The sequence below is a fragment of the Cynoglossus semilaevis genome, chromosome 12 (assembly GCF_000523025.1).
Source record: "Cynoglossus semilaevis isolate Cse_v1.0 chromosome 12, Cse_v1.0, whole genome shotgun sequence".
Classification (NCBI taxonomy): Eukaryota; Metazoa; Chordata; class Actinopteri; order Pleuronectiformes; family Cynoglossidae; genus Cynoglossus; species Cynoglossus semilaevis.
The window spans coordinates 17380474-17394066 of record NC_024318.1 but is presented as its reverse complement, the minus strand read 5'-3'; the positions used below and the strand labels follow the sequence as shown (position 1 = coordinate 17394066).

At 38.4% G+C, this 13593-nt stretch overlaps 1 protein-coding gene across 1 annotated transcript in view; it reads right to left on the bottom strand.

Annotated features, from left to right (window-relative positions):
- Positions 1 to 12820, bottom strand: part of LOC103387791 (solute carrier family 18 member 2) — a 20397-nt gene extending 7577 nt beyond the window's left edge. The window contains exons 1-11 of the mRNA XM_008322562.3: positions 12344 to 12820; positions 12073 to 12215; positions 10477 to 10774; positions 3776 to 3834; positions 3597 to 3680; positions 2838 to 2930; positions 1693 to 1782; positions 1505 to 1548; positions 1260 to 1320; positions 1072 to 1167; positions 20 to 98 (exon numbers count right to left, since the gene is read on the bottom strand). Of these exons, the coding sequence (XP_008320784.2) occupies positions 20 to 98; positions 1072 to 1167; positions 1260 to 1320; positions 1505 to 1548; positions 1693 to 1782; positions 2838 to 2930; positions 3597 to 3680; positions 3776 to 3834; positions 10477 to 10774; positions 12073 to 12205 (1037 nt within the window). The 5' untranslated portion in view covers positions 12206 to 12215; positions 12344 to 12820. The remainder of the gene's footprint in view (positions 1 to 19; positions 99 to 1071; positions 1168 to 1259; positions 1321 to 1504; positions 1549 to 1692; positions 1783 to 2837; positions 2931 to 3596; positions 3681 to 3775; positions 3835 to 10476; positions 10775 to 12072; positions 12216 to 12343) is intronic.
- Positions 12821 to 13593: the final 773 nt, after the last annotated feature.

Below are 13593 nucleotides of genomic sequence, written 5' to 3'. Positions count from 1 at the left end.
GAATAATTTCCCTCCCTACCTTCCCATCTTGTGCGCCACTCTGCTGAAGATGTTGGTTCCAATAAGATAGGAGATAGACGCAGGTAAGAAAGCGACGCCTTGGCCACGGACACACACACACACAAAGAAAGAGAGAGGAGAGAATAAGGGTTTGGCGAGATAAGCAGATCTCTATCATCGCCTCATTTCTGAGCTGCTCTACTCCTTCCATTGTCTGTAATGAAGACTCGTGCCCCCCACCTGCCAGTAGACGGCACCCTAATATCCTGTTCCACACTGGCCCCGCTCACTATCTGACCTAGACTTCATATGAAGCAAAAGCCGAGGAACAAACTAATAACAGCATGGACTGGAAGAAGACTGTCTCCAAAATGTTAACCAGAATAAAAGAGTTACGGAGAAAATGAAAAAAAAAAAATGTATCTAATAATGTTTTTGTGTCGATGAAAATATACAGTAGACCTTAAAAACTTTTTAAAAAAATCTAAATCAATTTGGTGTCTCCTATATGTTTAGGACCTTTGAGAACGACCAAACGAAAACAAAATAATAAATTAAGTATATTGTTTGTCATGTTGTTAAATTGACATTGATTGTCTGTTATTATGATGTAGTAATGAAATCTGCAGAAATAGTACGACTAGGGGGCTTCTTTCTTCTTTATCTTAACGCAGTGGTTCTCAATTTAATTTCCCTCAAGTCACCCATTGGGGACAGAAATGTTTTGAGCCCCGCCCCCAACCCACACCACCGTGAATTGAAACACTATTGAGAACATGTATATTTTTATCTGTATAAACCACTGTATGAGTTGCTGCCCCCTAGTGACTGGAGGCTTTTTTATCATTCATGCATTACAGCAGTGGTACACTACAACATTTATATATATATGTTTTTTGTTTTTTTTTAATTTTCATCAGATTTTGTGTAGCAATACATTTGGTCTGCATTATAGCCAGGATCGTCTACGTTTGCAAACTGTACTAAAAAAAACCCATTGTAAAAAAAAAAAACCAACAACAACAGAATTACACTTTGTCAGGCACATGCCAGGTTGTTTACAGCTCCTACCTAGCTGCCATTTACTAGGACACATGGTTTGCATCATCCAGATAGGCAGTGTTGGTTCCATCATTGCAATGCCCATATTTCCAAAACAAATGGCACCTGAGGATTCAGATTGATCAGTTAATCTGTATGAACCATATAGCAATCTTACCTCCAGGTATTTTGTACGGTATTGCTGCTTCTTGTCTCACCTGCTGCAATTAAAATATATGGATCTTTCATCAGTGTCAGCAACGATGAGCCCTTCTGACTCTGTAAGAAAATACAAAAAAAAAAAGAATTAAAAGAAATAAAATATATATAAAAATCTGTTTACCATAGATGGTTTTCTTTTAAATTAAAAACCTAGTTTTTGTTATTTTAAATTGGAGAAGAATGTATCAGATGTAAATGACATGTATTAATGAATCTAAATCGAGAATAAATTGAAACGTACCTCTGGTTTAACCTTCGTGGGCCGAAGAACACAAAGTTGCAGTGCTGCAACGACATATTCAAGATCACTTTCAAATCTTAATGATGTTATTTTTATTTTCTCATAGCTCCACTCCCATTGTCAATTTTTGATTTCCGTGTTGACTGTGCAACCATTGAATGAAAAATAAAAAAGCACAGTGACTGTACCTCCGTCCAAAAGAGCCAGGGAAGCCAGAATAAGGAAAGGAGCTGTCTCTCCAACAAACTGATATATCACACTGCCAAATGTGGGCCCAACTGTGAATGAGAAACAGACGCAAAGCGGTGATGGTTACTGTTCCCTGTACAACACAGCTCAAAATACAGGATTCAAACCATTTTCAAGTTGCTGTCAGATAACGCGGTGATTCTCAACGGGTGGGTGAACAAAAAGTGACAAGCTTGTCGTTTCAGTGGGTTGTGGTAAAAAAAAAAAATGTTGAGGGGAAAAATCAGCAAAAAGAGTCATGAAGCCATCAAAAACAAGAAATGTCATTCAAAGCTGGATTTTGCATTTGCTAAAAATCAGTTTACGGAGACACCACGGGCACATATACCGTAATTTCCGGACTATTGAGCTCACCCGAATATAAGCCGCACCCACTATATTTCAAAAGAAAGAAATAACTGTTCATATATTGGCCGCACTTGTCTATAAGCCGCAGGTGTCTCCATTGTAACGTGGCATATTTACACAGAAACATTTTTTTTTTAACTTTTAATTAAATAAATGCTTTTTTTTCCTAACAGTTCCTGTAACACGGCTAATAGCACGTTAGCTCGCAGTTGGAATGCACAGAGGAGACTTAGTGATCTGCTCCAGGGCCGAAGCTAACATTAGCTTCGGGGCTAACTCCCTTCACTTTGTGCTTGCTGTCCGCAGTAGAGGTAAACAGAATTGAACAGAATCATTTCGCCTCATCATCGTCTCGCCTCAACTGCAAGATGCAAAATGAAACATGTCACATGGGGACAGATGCCACCTTCAAGCTTTGCAAAAACATATTCTGCACATTTCCCAAATCGTCATATTTGGCCTTTTTGGGGAGTAATTGCTTGTAGTATAGAGTGCCAAAATTATCGTACGGATGCGGGCATTATCGTACGCACAGCAATGCTGGTTGATCGTGTCTGGCTCATAGCAAATTAGCCTAGTACAGGCATGGGCAAACTAAGGCCCGGGGGCTGGATGCGGCCCGTTCAGTTTTTTAATCCGGCCCGCCAAATGTTTCCAAATGATATAATTTATTTATATTATCGTTATACTTCTGCCTTGTCCCTGCAATACCCATGTTTCACATGTGTATACACACTTAATACTCCCAGTGCCAGGCCAGACAAGGCGATACCAATAGCTTCGCTCCGTTCCTCATCATCTGTGTACACGCTGGCCAGCAATCCCATTCCTGAAAAAACAAACACACACTGATGATCCCATTCCTGAAAAAACAAACACACATACACTGATATGACAAATGTCAATTAACACATAAAACATCTAAACGTGACTTTATAAGTGTATTGCTAATGGTTATCACGCAACTTTGACTGTAAAATTGTATCTTCAGTCTTACTTGAAGTGTTGCCATCAGTGGGGAAACTAAACTGATTTGATCCTGTTATTGAAATTGAATGATTTTTCCCTTCCTCTAAGAATACACTGTTTTATATGCAGGCCACTACTGGAATTATCCTCGATAACGTCTGCAAATGACATGTCTTTATTAGCCCTAGTGCGGTCCTTCGGGTCAAGGTGACCACCGGGTCACCTCGACCCAATATGTCTTTGTTAATACTCATATTCTGGGACAAGATGCAAATCATTGCAAGGACAAACGGTGTGTACAAAAATGCGAAGGACAACGGGAGGGTTAGCTGAAGCATTATTGCAAATGATTTACTCTCTTCTCGAGGAACCTTGTCACCCGTGACCGACTGTTAGAATTGAGACTACAACTGATAATCTAGTACTATTGGAAGACAAAAAACAATGTTCAATGAATGCTAAATCACTGAGACTTACTGAACAGTTTAAAAATATGTGTATGTCTGAGTAGAGGGGAAGACCTTACCGCCCACAGATGAGCAGGATGAGCCTATACCTTGGAGCGATCTTGCTATAAACAGCAAGGCGTAGGTCTTCGAAAAGGCAAACACTTCACAACAATGAGAAGAGACGTATCGATAAGGAAACATCAGTCATGTGTTGGCCTATTTCATCATCTTAAAGCACATGCTGCCGTTTACTTACTGATTGTTGAGGCGAACATGATACAGAAGCCAATAAATATAGGAAGCTGATATCCTATTCTGCAGGAAAAATATAAGAAAAAAGAGAAAAGAGGATTTTTTTTTTTAGTCTTTTACACAAACATAAAAAAACATTTCTTTTCCAAGTCTCAATAGACTTGTCTTTAAGACTTCAAAATTACAAAGGGGTCCTGGTTTTACCACATGCTTGACCTGAAGTACTTCGTGGTTACATTGCAGTCTCCATTAAAAGTTATGAAGAAAGTCTTATTAGGATCAGTATCTTTTTCATAATGCGAAAAGGAATGAACGACTCGCTCTTTTAGTTTACGACATCCTCGATTCAAGACATTTCATGGCTACGTAGCCTAGCTAATTGTATGCCATACGTTGGATTGCACTCCATTTGCTTTCTTTAGTTTGTGCTGTTTTTTTGGGGAACTTCCGATGTTATTATATTTTCACTTACGGTGAACATTCTGACAGACCCCTGTTGTTGTGTCGTCTGCCATGTCTTAGGCATCACTGACAGAAAAGTGATGAGAAATTAAAAATGATGTTGGCCATTAGATTAAAGCTAATATTATTACTAAAACTAGATTTTGTAACCATCTGATACCATTATATCAGGGCTTCAATCCAACTAACTGTGGCCTTTTTGAAGTGACTTCTTCAATGAGTTCGTTGTATATTCATATAATTTTTTTTATTTTACTAGGAATTATTTTTAATTATTTTAATTATTATTTTTAATTATTATTAATTATTTTATTTTAAATTTTTACAATTTTTTTTATTATTTTTTTATTTGTAAAAAAACTTGAAAATGTATCACTTTATGAAACTGAAAAATAATACTACAGTGGGGACTTCGAGTTACAGGCTACCCCGAATTAATTTTCCAAATTACGAGTAAGCAACTTTTGCAAGATTTTCCTTGCGAGGTAACGTCAGCAACTTTTGCAAGATTTTCCTTGTGAGGGAACGTCGAGTTACGAGTGCTCAACTGAGCTCCATTTTTCTCGCTCACTGTCCGTCACTTGGTTATCTTGCCCGTGACTTTTTTTTATGTTTAGATGAGGTGGGAGTTTGATTTAATTAATTAATAGTACATTTCTGGGGGTTGGAGCGAATTCATTTGTTTTCAGTTTTTTTATAATGAGGAAAATGCAATCAAGATACTGCTGTTGTGGAACGGATTCAACTCGTATCTTGAAGCCCCAGTGTATTTTATCTGCGCTGCCTGTTTAGTGTTGTTGTTGCTTTGGGGTTTTGTTTTTTTTTTTTAATGGTGTATAAACATACACATCCTTGAGTCAAAACATAAATTATTAAGGTTGTCCATGCAGAAACAAAATCAGGATTTCTGCTCTGTTTGAATCTGTTTGATTAGATCTGACATGACAACCCCAAAGGCGCCATTCATTTCATGTTTTCAATAATGCATGAACAAAACGTTCAAATTAAAAAAAGAAAAAAGCTTCCCATTACACGTGTGCTTCATACAATAGAAATGAATTTTAACCATCGTTCCATAATCATGATTCTAAACAACCAATAAAATGACCATACAGTTCAACTATACTCACTATAAATGTCACAAGTGTGTTTGTAATAGCAGGCGTGATGTCCTGCACCATTTGTGATAGTGAAAGTAAATGCTGCAAATGGTATGTGGTTAATTAATAGTAGGGTTCAAATGCACTTGTTTAGATTTACATTCATGAATGGGGTGTACTTATGGAACTGACCTGACTTGTAAAATGATTTTGTTCATTACTTGGGCAAATACAGTGGACCCCCCGAGATACATAACACTGTTACAAGTGTTTAACAAAATAAAAATATTATATATAAAACACATATACTGTATATATATTCATATATATATATATATAATCCTTCCCCTACACTTAATGGTACATGTTGTTTTGGTCCTTTACTACAGTCAATATAAGAAAATCCATATTTTCTATGACCCGTGTTGGACCTGCATTTCACAGTGCTCAGTTAGCATATGTATAGAGAGTTGTCAGGGAGTGCAGAATTATTAGGTATTAAGTTGTATTTTTGAGGATTCATTTTATTATTGAACAACAACCGTGTTGTTAATGAACCCAAAAGAGTCGTTAATATCAAAGCTGAATATTTTTGGGAGTTGGAGTGGGGCTTTTTTTTTTGGTTTTAGCTATTTTAGGAGGATATCTGTGTGTGCAGGTGACTATTACTGGACTATTAGTGGCAAAACTGGTGGCAAGTGGCATCTTGGCAGCTGCTCTCTTGACTTTTCTCAGTTCATGGGCAGTTATTTTGCGCCTTGGTTTTTCCACGCGCTTCTTGCGACCCTGTTGACTATTTTGAATGAAACGCTTGATTGTTCGATGGTCACGCTTCCGAAGCTTGGCAATTTTAAGAGTGCTGCATCCCTCTGCAAGATATCTCACTATACCCCACCTCCACCTTGCTGGCGTCTGAGTCGGACTGGAGCTCTCTGCCCTTTACCGATCCAGCCATGGGCCCATCCATCTGGCCCATCAAGACTCACTCTCATTTCATCAGTCCATAAAACCTTAGAAAAATCAGTCTTGAGATATTTCTTGGCCCAGTCTTGACGTTTCAGCTTGTGTGTCTTGTTCAGTGGTTGTTTTTCAGCCTTTCTTACCTTGGCCATGTCTCTGAGTATTGCACACCTTGTGCTTTTGGGCACTCCAGTGATGTTGCAGCTCTGAAATATGGCAAAACTGGTGGCAAGTGGCATCTTGGCAGCTGCACTCTTGACTTTTCTCAGTTCATGTGCAGTTATTTTGCGCCTTGGTTTTTCCACACGCTTCTTGCGACCCTGTTGACTATTTTGAATGAAACGCTTGATTGTTCGATGGTCACGCTTCAGAAGCTTGGCAATTTTAAGAGTGCTGCATCCCTCTGCAAGATATCTCACTATTTTTGACTTTTCTGAGCCTGTCAAGTCCCTCTTCTGACCCATTTTGCCAAAGGAAAGGAAGTTGCCTAATAATTATGCACACCTGATATAGGGTGTTGATGTCATTAGACCACACCCCTTCTCATTACAGAGATGCACATCACCTGATATGCTTAATTGGTAGTGGGCTTTCGAGCCTACACAGCTAGGAGTAAGACAACGTGCATAAAGAGGATGATGTGGTCAAAATACTCATTTGCCTAATAATTCTGCACTCCCTTGTTGTCTTCACTGATTGATCGCGATTTGATGAAAGTGACTAGTCTCAACTCGCGTCACAGGGGTATTATCGCTTCCTACCAGAGGTGTAGACTCGAGTCAAACGACTTGGAGTTGAGTCAGACTCGTGTCAGAAATGACTGATGATGACTTTGGACTCGACCTGACAAAGAATAAAGAGACTTTCAACTCAACATGGACTTTGACATCAATGATTTGTGACTTCACTTAGACTTGATGGTTTAGATTTGAAAAGATTTCCTTTTACTGTAAGGAGACTTGAAATGAAAGAATAAATAAATGCGTTTAACAACACCCCGTCCTTGATAACCCCGGACACGAACCTTTGTTCCGCTGTGTCTTATAAGTCAGCATTTTTTCTTCTTCTTCTTCTTACATTAGTTTAAATCAGTGGTTCTCAATTATTTTCTCTTATGCCCATTGGGGGACAGAAATGTTTTCAGCACCGCCCCCTAACCCACACCACCGTGAATCGAAATACTATTGACAACCTGATAACATGTATATTTTTAATCTGTACAAACCACTGTATGGGTTGCTGCCACCTAGTGGTTTCAGACTTGTTATTATTTAAACATTACATCAGTGGTACACTTATGTCCAGCGTGCCCGCCCCACTATTTGAGAAGTACTGGTTTAAAGTTACGCTATATTAAGAATATGTGCGCCATTTAGCTAGCTGTCAGATGGGAAAGGGAAAACAATGTTACACTGATAGCTGCGCTTACTCGCCAGCAAACCAGAGTCTATTGACCGAAACAGCAAGGTTACCTGGGGGCAAATGTGAATTGTTGGTCTACGCACTTTCATATTTATACGGCGAACATGGCTGCAGTGACTTTCTTGTCATTTGTGAACTATTTTTGAAATAGTCAGCCCAACCACAACAGGCTCCAATCTCACATTTCCCACAGATATGTGTATACAGCTGTTGTTAAATATGCAACCCACTAAAAAATGGTACACAACCCACTATTGGATCACGACCCAGCAGTTCTGAATCACTCGTTCATTCAGTTGCTTTTTAATACTTAAGTACAGAAAACCTTCAAAAAGTCATAGAGCACATAGAGAACAGTTAATTCAGTGCAGGGGTGTCAAACTCAAATTCACAGTAGGCCAAAATTAAAAACTGGGAGCAAGTTGCGGGCCAAAATTGACAGCAATCGTGCATGTTTTCTGTTCTCTTCAGATTTGAAATGTTGACTTTTTCATATGGATACAAATTTTAGTTTTGTATAAACGTTGCATTTGGAACATCCAAAGCTTACAATTATAAACAAGTCTTTTTTTCACAGGCTAAGAACAACAAAAAAAATGTATGTGCTATACCATTGCTCATATACCGCTAATACTACAAACTCTGCCAGTATAAAGGAGCCAACTGGCGGGCTAACTCTAGTACACATTTGATATGGCCTATGTTTGATGATCTGGTGTGTTAATCGCTCCCAAATGTCCAAAGTTAAATATGTGTACATAAACGGGGAACATGTTTGTAGCTATTTGTGTTCCATTTTATTAACACCCTGCAGCAGTTCCTTCGGGATCTTTACCTCAACAAGATCTTTGCAACCTTTACTCAACTGAAGAAGAACTATACACTCTCAGACATGATCTTCCATTATCTACAAGTCAGAGTTTTTGACCGTATTCTTCAATTTCAGACACAGCAACTCCCATTGAGCTGTACACGCTTTAGAACCAACCCCCTGACTTAAAAGAGACTCTACTCGCTGTTTTGTTAATTGATAAATTCAAGTCACCAACTCATTCAATTTGCAGTCATCCACAAGTTACACTACTATTTGTACTAAACATTCTAGCCTTCAGTATCCCCAATCTGCTTCAAATCCAAGTCAGCTGAGGGACACGTGCCTCAAGTTAAACCAGTTTTGGTCTTATATTTGCAAATGCTTTCCTGAGGTATATAGGTGCAACACCTCTCCAGACCCATGCACTGCAATTTTGGGTGGCTCCCAACACCTTTCTATGCTCACCAAGATGCACAGTAAAACTGTACAATACAGTATGACCATTGCAAAAAGGAACGTCTTAACGATCGATGGAAACGTGATGTGAAACCTTCAAGACCTGGCTTTCAGTCGCTAGAAAAGTCGCTAGTCGCTAGAAAAAATCCACCACAAAGTCTAACTCAGCTCTACGAACCTTGATAAGATGCGGCATCCATTCTTAGTATACAGTCGAACCTCTGTTGACGATTGCCTCCCTTTTTTGAACAATTTGGTTCATGAACAAAATTTTTCAACAAAAAATTGCGCCGGTTGTCGTACCAAAACTCGGTTGCTGAACAACCCAACAATATCAGGTGGGCTGCAAGTGATCACTGAGCGATGAGCGTATGGTGTCAGTCTTGCCTCAGTTATGAAGGGATATATACGCACTAATTTTGCCAGTATTTCTTGCGCTGTGCTATTTTTTTTATCATAAATCACCACGGGACCTAAAAAAGTGAGTGAAAGTGGAAAGGCGGGAAAGAAAAATAGTGAGAACAGCAATAGCAGTAAAGAAAGATTGTACGAAAGCATGAGAATAATGCTTGTGTTTCAAATCTGCCTTAGCAAAGTTGTCGATTTGTACCATCATTAAGAACAAGGAAGCAAACAAAGAAGCTAAGGTTGCCAAAGGAGTGACTGTGATCACCAAGCAAAGATGTCAGACGATGGAAGAAGTGGAAAAGTTGCCACCAATTTGGATCAACAATTCGTGTACGAACCTGTACACCAAATACTTTGAATAGGCAACCATCAAGTTGCCACCAATTTGGATCAACAATTTGTTTCGTGTATGAACCTGATACTTTGAATAGGCAATCATTGGAGAGAAGTGGAAAGATTGATCCATTTGACATTGATTCCTATGTGGAAAATTGTTTTAGTTTTTTGAACTTTTCGGTTCACGAATGGCCTTCAGGTATAAATTAAGTTCACATTCCTTTCTGTCAACGTAACTTCTTGTTTTTGACTTTTACATAATGCCTGACTGGTACAATCTGTAAGCCAGCATTTATATTTTTTTTCCCAGCTGGGTTGTGCTTTTTTATATATTTATTTATATTTCTTCTTCACTGTATCTTTAACATGTGTGTTAAGTGTAAGTGTTTTTGGTTTTTTTTTCGCTACAGTGTGTTTTTAGTACAATATCATCATTTTGTGCCTTTTTTTTTTTGCTACAGTGTGTCTTTAGTACAATATCATCATTTTGTGCTGAGGAACGCTACAATATTTCTGATTGATTAGATGCTAATATATTTATAATTTGGATAATTATCTGCGTCAGTTTCCTAATGGCCGATAGCAAGTAAACAACAGCCGATGCTATTGTTCATCCCTAATTCATACATACTCATAAAAAGGACAGTTGCCATCACTTGAAACAACCTTTGTAATTTGCTAAGAGTTGTTAAGTATAAATTTTAAAAAAAAAGTATTCTGCATGCAGAATCACTAGGAGTGACCTACCTGTTAGTCAGTGGTCCTATGAAAGGGTTGGTGATGAGCTGAACGGTAGCTTTGGATGCGAACAACAATCCCACTTTGACATTTTCACCCATCAACGTGTTGTCGGACATGACACAGTTTGTATCGTTTTGTGACATCGCTGCAGCAGACGGGTTCGTAGGGGCCACGGTAGAGGACACAGTCGTGTTGTCGTACAGAGAAACGATTCTATGGAAGGTTCCTGGAGGTTCCTTTTTTGTCCTGGTTAGGTTCTGCGCTGCTGCATCCAGGTCATACAGATAACTGGGAATGATGGGGACTGTCGGGTTGAGAGAGGGAAGCAATGAAAAATGAGTCAAGCGCTGACTAATTCTGACATATCACTTGATCATACATGACAAGATTCCCTTAAGGGTGATTTACAGCACTTTTTTTCAGAAAGAAAGAAAGACACGTTTGAAAGTTACAGTCATTTCTCCACTATAAGCGGCTACTTTATTCACACGCTTTCAATCCTGCGGTTTGAACAATGTATATACAAGTTGTAACGCGAGAACACAAACTGTTGCTAATACAGGAACTACTACTACTTGCTAATGCTATTATTAGTACGAATGTTATTGTTATCATTATCTCCAACAACAATTAAAAAAAAATTAAGCTCCACTGGAAAATATAAAATTTAATTATGGGGGATGGGGGGAGGGGTTCTTTTGAGACTGCAAATTTGCTCTGTCCCTAGCTTTTTTTCCAAATACTTCAAGGATACAAAATCAATTTTCATATAATGGTATGTATATATATATATATATATATATGTATATATATGTGTGTGTATATATATATATATATATATATATATATATACCTTCTGATTATCATTACCTAATCCTATGCGAAAATTTGAAGAGCTCCCTCTTAATTGACCCATGTTTGTTTCCCATTGTTATTCATTCGTAACATGCAGCAAAACAAACAAACAAAAAAAAAACAGGTTCTTAATTTTTAAATTATTGTCGTTGTTCTCATTGCTCATTGTCTTTATCAATATGTCTCATGGGTTCATCGTAATGTTTACTCAATTTTATATTGAGGGCCAGCAAAAAAAGATGAAGCCTGTACGATGCAGGCTCCCCCTGGTGGTACTTTTTAAATTAAATCACTGAGAGTGTCAGTTAAGACCTTAAGAATAATACTTTTTAACACGCATCGTTGGATAAAGGTTTAAAATAATAATAAAATACTTACCCAGAGTTTATGGACAAAATATGCCACAACTAGCAATAATCGCATTTTGTTTGAACAAATGATATACCGTTATAAACGGTCCTGACTTTTTCTCATCTATAGACAGTTATTAAATATTATATGAAACACCACAAGGTCTACAATATGAATTATTATTATTATTATTAATGTTCTTTTTTTTTCTTTTTTTTTTTTAATTTAGTTATTAGTAATAGTAAAGCAAGAGCGTGAGCCGCTGCCTGCTGCGCAACGCATGTTGGACCACCTGTTGCGCAAAGTGGAGAAGTAATACAAAGACAACCACAACACAACACAAAGAAACGCAAGAGGTGAAAAGGTAAAAAATAAAAAATAAAAAAAAAAACCTACCGACTACAGTCAGCAACATGTTGTCCAGAAGCAGCGCGACAAAAACAATAAATATAATCAGTTTCCTCGACTGTCTCTCGTCTCTGAGCCATTTGATCAAGTTAAACGTCCGGAGCGCATTTAGTTTTTCCATGATGGAAGTCCTGGAAACAACAGGGACAGTTCACGGGAGGAAGAAAAAAAAAAGAACAATTCCTCCCGGAGAGAACAGAAGACGTGAGTAACTTCACAGATGACAAATCCGTCTCTGAATCAGCAGAGGAGATCTTACCTGAGGAAGCAGAAGGGCCAAACAGCAGCAAAGAGGGGAGGAGGAGAAGAAGCAGGAGAAGGAGGACCAGAGAGGAGGAGGAGATCATTACTGACGTCATCCTGCCTTCATGTTCTGCTCTCTGTCACACATCACGGACAGTGTACCAGACTGAGCACGCACATAGAACGGACAGGGTTATTATTAGCGGGAGTCATCTATGAAGTTAACTTAACGGGAAATAATGACTGACATAAAAACAACTTTGTAAATTCAGAAGGTACATTTTCCCCGTTTTTTGTTTTTTTTTTTGTTTTTTTTTTTTTTTGTAAGGAGAGCTTTCATTTATCAATAATACTTCACACTCAGTATTCTTACTGAAATTAAACTTAAAGATAGGTTTGATCCTTATACAGTACACTGGACATCAAAACTACATAAAGTACCTCGAGCAACATAACGACAAACCGCAACTCAAGTCGAGGAGAATTTTCTCAACTTCTCGAAACAAAAAAAAAATTGGTTATAATTTCACAAAAAATATCATGAACATGAAGTGTTTGTATGTTTTTTTTTTACTTTCAAAATCCATCAAGCAGGCCAAAGGGCAGCAGATACTGATACACAGCCTAGAGTGCCCTCTAGCGGCTGTCAGTGTGAAAATAACAAACGTGAAATGATATATTTTAATATATAAGTCACACCTGAGTATAAGTCGTAAATCCAGTCAAAGGATGGAAAAAAATTGCGATTGCGATCTGGAAAATACAGCTGACGTCGACGACGAAGAAGTGACCACAGAAGTGCAGATTTTTGCTTTGTGATACCAGTGAAGATTTGAGGTACGAGCTCGAAGCTAGGTGGCCGAGCACTTGGAGCAGCCCACGCCGCTTCACTCGTTCACATCACTTGTTCATCGACTTCCATACGAGTCTTCCGTATTGTTTTTGCGTGATCATCTACGTGGTTTTCTTTCTATTTTGTGCATTAGTCTTCGTAATAGTGACGAGTCCTAAGAAAGTGATAGAAGAAACACATGATGACCATGGAAATAAAGCATGAAATTGTCGATAAATAATTTTAATATATATAAAAATGTATATATCCATCCATCCATCCATCCATTTTCATCCGCTTATCCGTTACCGGGTCGCGGGGGCAGCAGTCGCCACCCAAATCACATTGCACCATACCAAACCTTCCTGCGGGTGGTGAGTCCACTGGAAGGTACCAACCGCCCTAACCGGGATTCGAACTTGCCCAGGAGGTGA